Genomic DNA, 13,543 nt, shown 5'->3' with positions numbered 1-13,543 from the left:
TCGGATAATATAACAGAGAATAAATGTTCAATTCATAAAACTGGGACTCAATAATCTGACTTCAACAAATGATATTTCCACCCTAGATATATAGAAATATTACTATTTACTTACTTGATATTTGTTTTGCATGGATGAGCTTAGGGTAAGCACAAAATCTTTGCTCATTTTCATAGCAAGTGAGGAACATCTTTTCATGAAGAAAACATACTGAATCAATATTATTCTGTTGAACATCTGATCCCCAAGTTAAGTGTTATTTCTTCAGTGGAAAATGAATGCAGTCTTTTTAGTCCAGTTTTACGGCAATACTTCTTTAAGTGACATGGATCAGCTAAATAAGTTCCTATACTGCACTCAGGTAAATCATGCATACCCTCCATCTCAGTGGTCATTGTGGTCTGATAACCCCTGAGATTATGTCACTGGCTTTTATACTGATCCATTATTGTCCAATAAATTAGGATTATGTCATCATCAAAATTTTTTCAATTATTAAAAGAATCTCGCCATTCTTGTGCAATGTAACCAAATGTATTTGGACAGATTTCTAATGTTTCAGGATGATGTAAGACAAAAAGTCACTGGTCATACAGTATATGATAATTAATTAAATAAATATTGCAAATATGTAATTCAAATAAATCAATTATTTTATTTAGGCTGCCTGTTAATTTATTATTTTTCACAACCTTGATTTTTTGAAGATCATGTTCAGAGATGTAAGAATATATGGTAAAGGCTGATTAGAATATTTCAATGGGATTCATACATTATTTCAAAATTGTATGGATATATTTGCACACAGTAACACACCTGAATTGAAGTTTTTTTTCAAGTAAAAACATACAGTCAGAGGATACTTTCAAAATATTATAACTCAAAAGTAGGTTGAACACCATCTTGATTTTATTGTAGATCATATTCAGAGATGTAAGAATATATGGTAAAAATCTGAAAAGGCTGAATAACTGGTGACATGACCAAACTGTGGCCTGAAGTAGGGCTATTTTTAGCTAAATCATAAAAAGTTGCATGCAGCTAGATTTTTACAGGAGATCTAATAAACTTTTAATTACAACAATTGTTGATTTATCAACTGATATGTTATAGGAAATTTGAAAAAAAGAGCTTTGTATCATATTAAGTCTTAGAGCTATGGTTTATTAAATAAACCAATGTTTTTTACGATTTTGGGTTTTCAGGTGATTTTACAGCTTCGCTATGAAAATCCTAAGAGAGATAAACTTAGTTTGAGACCAATTTTGAATTCTATGAGATTAATCCGGTTAGTGTAGCAAATTTCAGCCTTCTACCACCATTACTCTTGCAACTTCAAGCAGCCAAAGTTGCCCAAAAATGAATTTGCCAAAAATAACAAAAATTAACAAAATTTTACAGGGCTGTAAATCAGAAACTATTAGAGATATTGATCTAATCTTTGGCAGTTTTTCATTATATGGGTAGATGAGCACATGTGAATTTTTTTTCAAGGCATTCTGAGGGGGTCACCTGGAAAATTTTCCAAAATCTGGGTGATTTGGCATGGAATGACCCAGGTAACTTCCATAAATTGCTGAGTTTGTGTTATTTGTTTTGTGTTAGGAACAAGTACAAGAAGTACTAGATGCTATGTTTGAAAGAAAGGTAAGTGTAAAACAGTTTTTGTTCTTTTGTTTTTGTAAACTTTATCGGCTGTCATTTTTCATATAACATACCTTCTCAACAACATTGCATTGATATATATATTTGACACAAACGCATAGCAAGAAAATCATGAAATCATTATGTTGAATTTCTCTTTTAATCCAGAAAGGTTTAGTGTAGGTTAAAGACCAGGTAATATGGTTTGACCAAAAAGTAGTAAAAGTGAAGACTATAGTGCCTAAGGATAGCAAGCTTTAACTATATGTGGAATTACTACATAACTGTCTTTTGTAAACAAAAAACAAGAGTCAGTACTTTACTTGTCAACTTCTATACATTGCCGATATAAGTTTATTAAACTTACCAGTTATGTTTGATTTTTATAATTTTATGTTGTGTTTTCATATAGTTGTGATACATTAAAGTAGCTCAGACAAAAAACAGTTTTATGTTCTCTGAAAACAAATACTTTTGTTTGATTAACCAATAATAACTTCAATCCAAAAAATGTGTGTATTTACTACAATTTATATTTGGTAATTTTAAAATTAATTAGTGGGTACAGCAAGTTAACCTTAATATTTGTTTTAATATTGTTCATTGAGATATTTATTGCTAGTTTTTTAACATTATTTACTTTATTATGTTATCCTATAGAATGTTGGATTTCCATTATACAAATTAAGCCATTTTATCCTTCTTATAGCATTTTTTCATATATTGCTGCTTATAATTTGATGTATTCTATTGATTGTCTAACAAACTAGCATTGTAACCTTTAAGAAAAAAATATTGATAATAGTTGTAAAAATGGGACCTTATAAAGGAAAATGTATTTATGTTTTGTTAATTACTGCTTTATTATTCATAGGATTCTTATCTTGTAATTTTCTTTTACTTATTTATTAGAGCTTGAAGTGTTCACACTGATTTATTTCCAGGTTCAGACTGGAGATGTAATCATTCGTCAAGGAGATGATGGAGATTACTTCTATGTTATACAAAGGTTAGCCTAAATCTTAAATATATCTATTCACATTCAAGTTATGTCATAGATGTAGCACACTCTTATATCAGAGCCCTTAAGCTGCTTGTATCTAACACACTCAAGTCTTAACTGTTAAATTTTGTTAACGTGTAAATATAAGGATAATTAAATTTATGTACATTACATAAATGTAAAAGTTACAAGTATACTAATAACTTACTTGTATGTAAGTATGATACAGTGGTTGATTTGGTGAAAATGAGTATTTTAAACTTTAATAATATTAACATAATTATTATGTACACACACTTACACAAACTTTAAAGTTAACCAGTGAACTTTTATATTGTTTCTTACATTAATGTTTATTTATTATCATTTGTCACCAATCATCACATGTATTCAAAGAATCTGCTAATGTAATGCAAACAATTCAATAATTTTCATACAATCTTGGCAATCTGACTTAAACATTATCTTGCATTTTGTTGAAGTGTGAAAAATTATAATGTATTAAAGTAGTGTGTATGGGTGTGCCTATATATAACTTTAAGAACTTGTAACTTGTGGAGGCTTGCAGGAGCTTAAACTCCATTTTTTTTAGTACAGTTATTCAGTATTAAAATAGGATAACACACTATAAATAGTGTTTTTCCACAAAAGTTATAATTTCTGATTAACATTTAAATATGTTCACACGTGCATCTTGTCTTAAAATGTGAAGATAAAAATCAATTAGTAACTTATTAAAGATAGAACATCAACATTTCAGTATCTTTCTGTAACTTTCATTAGTATCTGTTAGGTTTTGTGTAGGGGCTAAATTCTTTATAGTAGGTGTTTGTAACTTGTTGGAGATAAGTGCAAACAATAAACAGACAGCACAAAATTCACTTGTTTTAAAATGTTATTCAAAGCAAATCAAATGTATATGCAAATGTTTTTACACTAAAATATCACAGTTGTATCTAAAGCTCTAAATAATTCTTTTCTTGTCGAAAGTCCACACAGGCTGCTTCAATTACTTTGAAACCAAACTGACATGAATTATTTTTCTCTGTTCTGTTTCATACTTTACAATCTCTGATAAATTCACTTGCATTACCACAGCTGTATCCAGAACTTTAAATAATTCTCTTTTTAGCCTAAGTCCACACAGGTGGATTCAGTTACTTTAGCTTGTTTTGTCAAAGGGTATTTTATTCTCATTCACCTCTGTCAAACTATGAAACTTACTTTAAATATTGCCCCTTACAGCTAAACTAACAATCAGACAATATAACTTCATTTTCACTAACTTGACTTTTTTTTTTTAACTTAATTTTATTTCTCTTGCACTCTGTATCTGCATGCATTTATGACACAAGACAAAAAAATCTAGAAATATCTAGCCCTCTAGTGACAACAATATTCATATAACAAGAAAAATTTAGAAGCGTCAAGTAAGGTGACATTAACAATATTGCAAAAGCCTTGTAGAACAATTAAACTGCATAAACAAACTACTAATCATATAGAGTTATGTAACAAAACTTGTTACAGCTATCACTTAAAATAGTTACCTTTCAACACTTATTAAATAGTATCAGTAGATAAACTAAATAATAATTCTGAAACTAAACAGTCTTGTATATGTGACAGTATTCTTGTTGTGGATAAACTAAATAATAATTCTGAAACTAAACAGTCTTGTATATGTGACAGTATTCTTGTTGTGGATAAACTAAATAATAACTCTGAAACTAAACAGTCTTGTACATGTGACAGTATTCTTGTTGTGGATAAACTAAATAATAACTCTGAAACTAAACAGTCTTGTATATGTGACAGTATTCTTGTTGTGGATAAACTAAATAATAACTCTGAAACTAAACAGTCTTGTATATGTGACAGCATTCTTGTTGTGGATAAACTAAATAATAACTCTGAAACTAAACAGTCTTGTATATGTGACAGCATTCTTGTTGTGGATAAACTAAATAATAACTCTGAAACTAAACAGTCTTGTATATGTGACAGTATTCTTGTTGTAGATAAACTAAATAATAACTCTGAAACTAAACAGTCTTGTATATGTGACAGCATTCTTGTTGTGGATAAACTAAATAATAACTCTGAAACTAAACAGTCTTGTATATGTGACAGCATTCTTGTTGTGGATAAACTAAATAATAACTCTGAAACTAAACAGTCTTGTATATGTGACAGTATTCTTGTTGTGGATAAACTAAATAATAACTCTGAAACTAAACAGTCTTGTATATGTGACAGCATTCTTGTTGTGGATAAACTAAATAATAACTCTGAAACTAAACAGTCTTGTATATGTGACAGTATTCTTGTTGTAGATAAACTAAATAATAACTCTGAAACTAAACAGTCTTGTATATGTGACAGCATTCTTGTTGTGGATAAACTAAATAATAACTCTGAAACTAAACAGTCTTGTATATGTGACAGCATTCTTGTTGTGGATAAACTAAATAATAACTGAAACTAAACAGTCTTGTATATGTGACAGTATTCTTGTTGTGGATAAACTAAATAATAACTGAAACTAAACAGTCTTGTATATGTGACAGTATTCTTGTTGTGGATAAACTAAATAATAACTGAAACTAAACAGTCTTGTATATGTGACAGTATTCTTGTTGTGGATAAACTAAATAATAACTCTGAAACTAAACAGTCTTGTATATGTGACAGTATTCTTGTTGTGGATAAACTAAATAATAACTGAAACTAAACAGTCTTGTATATGTGACAGTATTCTTGTTGTAGATAAACTAAATAATAACTGAAACTAAACAGCCTTGTATATGTGACAGTATTCTTGTTGTAGATAAACTAAATAATAACTCTGAAACTAAACAGTCTTGTATATGTGACAGTATTCTTGTTGTATATGTGTACATGATAACCTTCTTTCTTTTCTGTTAGTGGAACTTACAACATCTATGTCAACACGGATCAAGAAAATGAAAAGTTTGTGGGTAAATATGAAAATTCTGGCAGTTTTGGTGAACTTGCACTGATGTACAATCAGCCCCGTGCTGCTACAATTAAAGCAGCATCTGAGGGATCTCTCTGGGCAATGGTATGATATATTTCACAAGCTATCATTAATTGAACACTAAATAAATTCAATAAAGTAGGTATAATGTTCATACCCAAAAATAACAAGAAACAATTTGTAAAATGTTGCTTTCACTGTAGTACTAATGAACAATTAAGTTTCAGTGATGTCGAGAAAACCCACTTGTAGAGAAAAATATATATGTAAAAACAGCTCTTTTGAGTTGAGAAAATTTTTTATGTAGAGGAGCGAACAGCGTTTCGACCTTCTTTGACCATCGTTACAAACCTGCGAGTCTGACGATGACCGAAGAAGGTCGAAACGTTGTTCGCTCCTCTACATATAAAATTTTCTCAACTCAAAAGAGCCGTTTTTACATATAACAATTAAGTTTGTCTAAATTCAAAATTATGAACGTTTTGTGATAAAACTCATGTATTTATATTTGAATTGTGTATTTGTGTTTATATAAATATTTTTTATATTCATATTATTTAATCAATATTTACTTAAAATAAGTATTTAGGTGTACTAATACTGTTCACACACCGTTTTCTCCCAGGAATCCTTTCTTACATTATGTGGATTGTAAGACTGTAGTACTACTGTCTACTACTCTAAAACAATGGAAATGTTTTTATAAATATACTTTAATTGCATATATAAATATAGTTAAATACTGTGGTAATTTTTTTCACTCCAAAATGCTGAAAATATTTCATAAATATATGTTAATTACATGTATAAAAATAATCAAACACTGTAGAAATATTTCTCACTCTGAAACATTGAGAATATTTTATAAATATATTTTAATTACATGTATAGCTATTTTTATGATATTATCATCCAGGCAGATAAGACTTCAAATAACTGTAAATTATGAGATAAAAATAACCAACTGCTACTCTAATGTTTGATATAAAACACCCAGGTTTCCTCATCTTTCATCTGTACAAGGTAATAATCATAATTTTAGAACTATTTGATAAAAATTGAGTTTTATGAAATAAACATTTCTCCCATAAAACAAAGTATTAGAATATTTATAAAATAAATTTAATGCAAAAAAATGTTAACTTGTTTCTGAAGGTATAATAAATCCTATTCCTGTGATGTTTGATAGAAAATTTGATTAAATTTTGGATATATTATAAAATATTTGTCATTAAAGCTGAAATAAGAATACAAAAAATCTTGATGAATTGAATAAAACAAAACCATGTTATAAATAGTTTATATGTTTTAAACATCACACTGTTGTAAACAAAGTAGTTATTGAGGTTTTGGAGCATATTTTTCTGACTACTTCTCCATAGGACTTTTCTGTCTGATGTTCATAAAGTGGATTAGATTATCATTTCTTTATAAAAGAAACTCTGAATTTAGTAGTAATCCATGTTGACAGCACTCCAGACATTCTTAGAGGGATTTACCTGAATTCATCTTGGAGTTCTGTACTGGTTAACATACACTCTCATCATGGTTTCTCTCAAACCATTGTTGAACATAGCATGAGCTATGGCATAAAGAAGTATTATCATATTGAGTTCCATTAATGTACTTGAAGTAACTTGTAGTTAAAATAGATAAAGGAGAGAACAATGTTTCAGCTTTCTTAGGTCATCATCAGATTAAGAAGATGACTTGGGAAGGTCAAAACTTTGTTCTCCTTATCAGTAAAAGTGTTAATACACATACCAAACATACGGAGGTACATATTTAATTCAAGTGGGTTTCTTGTCATCAAGAAAGGCACTCATAGCTTCCTTAAATATCACTATACTACCTGAGTTACTGATAAGATAAATAATACATTCATATCCAGTGTTCTCCAGTTAAATTCAAATACAACCATCCAGAGAGGGACAACATATTCACATATATTGTTCTCCAGTTAAATCCAACTACAAGGATCCAAAGAAAAACAGTAAATAGTGGAACTCATTGCTGTATTTTTGTATAGGAACCAGCAGTGTATAGCTTCATTTTCTCAAGATGTATTGACCTTTAGTCCTGAAGCCATGGCCTTCAGATTTAAAGCCAAGTGTAATTCTTGCATAAATCACAAGTATTGATAAGTAATTAATTTTGTGGAATTGGGACAATATTTCACATCAGATCCCCTATGGTTTCTCATTTCCACAACACATTAACCTTGATGAATTTGAATAAAATCTGATGGGATGGAGGTGTTGAAATTCTGTACTACCATTTCTACATCTAGTAGCTTAACCATCTTTGAAGTTCAGTAAGATTCTTTTACAGTGGTATTTTGAGCCTGCATTACTGTGTGTGAAGGCTGCTGACATGTACATAATTGCTCACTATTGAATGGAATGTACATACTGTTAATACATATTTATTATTTTATGGGACTTTGTCATCTCGCTGCTTGTAGTAGTGTGATCTGTGTTTGGTTGCTTGGCTAGAACTTGTGTTAATCTGCTTTCACAAACAACAGGAAATTATTTGTTTAAGAATAGTAACTTATATTCCATTACTCACTTATTTTCACACAGATTAATTTTTAATGTTTTGTATTTACCATTTTGTGTCACAAAATTATAAAGGTTATTCTCCAAAAAACCATGTTGAGTAATGTATAATGTTTCAAAATCTGAAAATTTGAAATGAAAAGAAAGGCAAAAATATTCATGATATTAATGTGTATAAAGTTTAATTATGTGTGTGGTTATGGTTGAACATTTTTATGTAAAATAAAATGTCAGTTGTAGGGAGGGACTAGTTATATGAATATGCACTTCAGTTAGTTAAAATTAATTTATTACTTCAACTTTTTTGCTGCAGAGTCGACAAGTCTTTAGGAAAATTGTACTTAAAGGTGCTTTCAAAAAGAGGAAAGAGTATGAGACACTTTTGGAAGGAGTTCCTATGTTACAGTCCCTAAATGTAAGCTTGATTATTTAAACATTTTAGATTTAGAAGGATATTATCTGAAGTATGTTTTTTGCCACTATCATGTGTATATTAATAAAAATATTTCCATTTTACTCATAAAATTAAATACATAAATATAAATTGCAGGGAAATAACTACAATATTGTTTATGAGGCTAAAATTATTCTGTAATTTTTAAGTATTTCATAATATTGTACTGAAGTCCAACGTGTGTCTATTGTGTTTTTGTTTATAAACATTTTTTTAAAACACACACCATGGTCACCACCGATGACGCAACCAAAAACCATTCCATGAGCTTCTTTCATTTCAGCAGGTGGACTCAAATTGGCTACTGTACATTTTAAATACACATGCATTGTAACAATCAGTGAATGTCTCATTGTTTGTAATATATAGTGTATGTATGATTTCAGTTTCACCAGTTATGTTCCAGTTTGTGAATTCGTAGTACAGTATATGTTTTTAAATAGTCAATGTCTTTCTAAAACAAGTTGTTTTTTTTCAGTGTATTCCCAAGTTTATGATGAACATTGTACATCAAGTAACTTAGTCATAATTATGATATTTAAAACAACATTTAAAATTCTGAAGAATGTTTCTTTAGTGTTATACAGTATTTCTAACAGTAGTATTATGTCTTTAGTACAAATTGCACCACTTAATATTTGTAATTTTCTCTATACATTGTATAAGCTTTTGAATTTTCATCAGGACATGTGAATTCAAATCTTTCTATACTTGTGCCATTATTAAAATTAAGATGTTTTGATGCCTTTACATTTTCTCTCAGAAGTAATTTAGTGTTGTACTTTTGTTAATTTCTTGTGTTTTGGTATACATATAGCATCGAGCAAGTTAAGTTTTATTGATCCAAGTTACATAATAAAATGAAAGAGTGAAAACTGAACATAGCATACATTAGTTCATTTAGTGTTATTGTTGGTGGCCAAATAAACGTATATATTTATGAAAAACAACCAACTGATTAACTGTAATTTCAAATATGATAATTTTATGAAGTCATGTACATTTTATTGTGGGCTAGTAGTTTCATGGAGTTCGAGGGGACTTAACTGAAGTGTCTAAGCTTGTAAAAATAAATGATAGTGTTGTGTCTCAGAATGGTTGGTATGGATATTAACACTTTTATTAATAAAGCAAAGAATGACATTTCAACATTGTTCTCTGCTTTATTAATAAGTGTTAATGCGTGTAACAGCCATTCTGAGATACATAATGGGTTTCTCAGCATCAGTAATTGATAATGTTGATTCTTCATACTTAATTATGTAATTATAGAACTAGGGAACACAAATATAGATTTAGGGAAGGTAAGATGTGTCTTCAGCTAAGACAGTGTTATATTTCAAACAGGTGGTTGGTCAACAGAAAGGATTGGAGGCAGTAAATTTGAGATAGTTTAAATGAAAGTTTGGTAGATATATGAATGATAAGAGCTGGCTCTAAAGTGGATTTTGTTTTTTGTTTTTTTACTTTATTTAAAACTTTTTGTTTGACATAAAGTATGGGACAGCTGAGATGGACCAAAAGGTCCCTGGTTTTCCCAAAACATTATTATAACTTATATTTGTATTTTAAGTTTCTTTGTTTTGTTTGTATTTTATTCAGTTTTGTTGAACTGGTTTATGACATAAAAAAAAGAAAGAAAATTACAATTGCAGAGAGAAGAGATGATACTCTGGCTGCTGCTGTACTCATTTAACACACAAATAGATTGTTTTCTGTTACAGATTAAATACACAATCATGACTGCAATAAAGCCAGCCTCTAAAATGTTTTTATTACACAAATATTGATCATTCATCCCATAGAAGATAAAATATCTGATCCATGTAAAGAAAATAATGAGGCCCAGAATGATGTAGTCTGTGTGTGCCAAATTAAGTGAGCCCAGATTCTGGATGGTATAGAAAATCATTTGGATGTAAATTTTTGGTTCTTGTAGAAGTAGGAACACATAAGAAACCTGTACGTTTATGTATATGTGTAGTTACTTGTATTTCAGAAATGTAAATGTACAAGATTAATTGAATCTTATTTTATTGTAAAACTTTCAGTCATTTGAAATAATGAATTTGTGTGATGCCTTGATGCCCAAAAGCTATAACGATGGGGATATAATAATTAAACAGGTTAGTATTTTCTCCAAATATTTTTTTAATTTTATTTTCAGGGTTCAGTCTACAGAAATACTATGTAAAAGTGTGATGTATAGGTCCATTTCAGAAGGGTTAACTGTCTTCTCAGAGTTGATCAGAAGGGTTAACTGTCTTCTCAGAGTTGATAAAATCTATAGATCTATCCAGATCTGGGTAAAGTAACAAGTGTATATAAATCTGAGTAAATTATCAGTTTTTTTCTCCAGGTCTGGAACTATTTGAGAGGTATAATATGATAATCTTTAAAGAAATATTGATCAATATTTCGATGTCAATTTCATGTGAAATAACTTAATTCAGATATTAATGGTGAAATCTAGTTTGTCATGACAAAACTAATGTTAAACTCGTGGAGAATACTTTCTTTTAGACCTTAACAGGTTATCAATTACATCATTGCAACATAATGCTCATAAAGTATCAACCATTTAATATACACTGCTGGCTAAAATCCTAAGGCCAATGAACATAAAGATAAAATATGCATTTTGCATTGTTAGACTCAACCACTTATTTGAGTAGAGTTTGAAAGATGAAAATAAGAAAAGGTAAAATAAAAATAAAAAACTTTTTAGCATTTAATAGGGAAAATGTGAACACCATGAGATTAGCCTAAATACTAGCTGGTCAAAAGTTTAAGACCATACCAAAAAGAAGTCCTAAATAGGGTAGGAAGTGCCCAACAAGAGGTCTCGGTAGTGAGTTGCACGGCCGTCATTGAGAATAACTTCAAACATTTGCTTTGGCATGGTTGATATAAGCATTTGCAGAAGGCTGGCTGGAATGTTATTTCAAGTGGTGAAGATGGCTTCACAAAGATTATGCACTGTTTGGAATTGACATCCATTTCTATTGACTTCCCTTGCCATCTATCCCCAAACATTTTCAATGGGGTTCAGTTCGGGGAAACACTCTGGATAGTCCAAAAGAATCATGTTATTTGCTATGAAAAAGTCCTTTGTCCTGCGGGCATTGTGGATTGCAGAGTTGTCCTGCTGAAAGATCTAGTCATTTCCACACAAGTGAGGGCCCTCAGTCAATAAGAATGCTCTCTCCAACATGCCAATGTAGCCAGCTGCTGTTTGATGCCCCTGTATAACCAGAAGCTTTGTTGTTCCATGTAAGGAGAAAGCACCCCAGATCATGATGGAACTTCCTCCACTGTGTCGTGTAGAAAATGTCTCTGGTGGGATATCCTTATCATGCCAGTAACGTTGGAAGCCATCTGGACCATCCAGGTTAATTTTTTTTCTCATCAGAGAACAAAACCTTCTTTCACTTTTCTACGTTCCATGTTTGGTGCTTCTCAGCAAAGTTTAACTGAGCTGTTTCATGATGTGGAAGGAGGTGTGTGGCCTTTGAAGATGTTTACGATTTTTAAAGCCTTTCTCTCGTAGATGTCACCTTATTGTTCTTGAGCTGCATTTTGCATCCATAAGGGCCTTAACCTGGCTAGATGATCGGCTGGTGTCTTGCCGGAAAACCCATCGAATCCTCCTGCTCAACGCCGGCAAAATTTTATTGGGTCGATCACTTGAAATTCTTGTTTCGTATCTCTCAGGGTCTTTTAAGAAATTTGCAACAGCAGTTTTACTACGTCCAATCTCGCCAGCGATGGTACATTGAGAGAGACCTTGCTTTTGCAGCTCGACAATTCTACCACTTTCAAACTCTGTCAAATTTTTATCCTTTCCCATGTTTTTATCCAATGTAACACAGGAGATGTCAGTGGGAGATGTTGACAATGCTAATGCTTGAACACAATTGACTAAATTTTGTTACGTGTTTATTGATTAATGTTTCATTTCAGTAGCTTTTGACCAGCTCGTATTTAGACTAATTTCAGTGTTCACATTTTCCCTATTAAATGCTAAAAAAGTTTTTTATTTTTATTTTTCCCTTTTCTTATTGTCATCTTTTGAAGCTCTACTCAAATAAGTGGTTGAGTCTAACAACATAGAATGCATATTTTGTCTATGTTCATTGGCCTTAGGATTTTTGCCATCAGTGTGTGTGTGTGTGTGTGTTTGTGTATATATCAGAATGGCTAGTATTGATATTAACACTTTTATTGACAAGGGGAACAATGTTTTGACCTTCTTAGGTAATATTCAGGTTAATTTGTATTTCTTTTGGAATACATACTATCTGCACATGTTTACAATAACTAATTTTTTCAGTCTTCATCTATTTATGTTCTTACAGCTCCAGATATTTCTTTATTGTTTTTTCCCACACAGGACTAGTGCACATATTTTACATTAAAAGACTCCAGCAACTCAGAAACCACATACAGTTAATTTTGTTGTCATTGTTTAAAAAATATGAAAATGAAACATACATTGTTATGTAATAAAAACATAAAATATATGCTATTGAAAGAAGTGTTAGGTATATAAAATTTTGCAGTAGATAAAAGAAGAAATACTGATATTATTCATGTGTTAAAAACACAAACATCTGAACTAAAGTTTTCATTTCTTCTTATTTTTACATTTAAGTCTGCTTTCATCTTCTCTCATGTGGTAATAAATTATTTTCCTGTGTTCAACATAGTTTCAATACTGTATTCAATAACCTAGCTAATGTGCTAAACAGCTAATGACACATTAACAATAAAACTTGCAAAATCTCTATTCTGATTGGAAGTCATCCATGTTCACTCAAGCATTTTTTTTTGTTTTTAATAGACTAGCAACTTCTAATCTCATCTTATTTCAATATGAC

At 30.3% G+C, this 13,543-nt stretch overlaps 1 protein-coding gene across 4 annotated transcripts in view; it reads left to right on the top strand.

The window, feature by feature from the left end:
* The window catches only part of LOC143256533 (cAMP-dependent protein kinase type II regulatory subunit-like), an 80,776-nt gene that overhangs the window by 61,004 nt on the left and 6,229 nt on the right, over window positions 1-13,543 (top strand). For 3 of the 4 annotated variants that reach the window (XM_076513884.1, XM_076513881.1, XM_076513883.1), the window contains exons 5-9: window positions 1,606-1,647; window positions 2,589-2,653; window positions 5,576-5,732; window positions 8,523-8,624; window positions 10,715-10,789. In XM_076513884.1, the coding sequence (XP_076369999.1) occupies window positions 1,606-1,647; window positions 2,589-2,653; window positions 5,576-5,732; window positions 8,523-8,624; window positions 10,715-10,789 (441 nt within the window). The remainder of the gene's footprint in view (window positions 1-1,605; window positions 1,648-2,588; window positions 2,654-5,575; window positions 5,733-8,522; window positions 8,625-10,714; window positions 10,790-13,543) is intronic. The other variant, XM_076513882.1, reaches the window with a different exon arrangement.

The sequence above is a fragment of the Tachypleus tridentatus genome, chromosome 7, assembly GCF_004210375.1.
Source record: "Tachypleus tridentatus isolate NWPU-2018 chromosome 7, ASM421037v1, whole genome shotgun sequence".
Lineage (NCBI taxonomy): Eukaryota > Metazoa > Arthropoda > Merostomata > Xiphosura > Limulidae > Tachypleus > Tachypleus tridentatus.
Note: the sequence above shows the minus strand (reverse complement) of the source record. Positions and strands in the feature narration are given on the sequence as shown.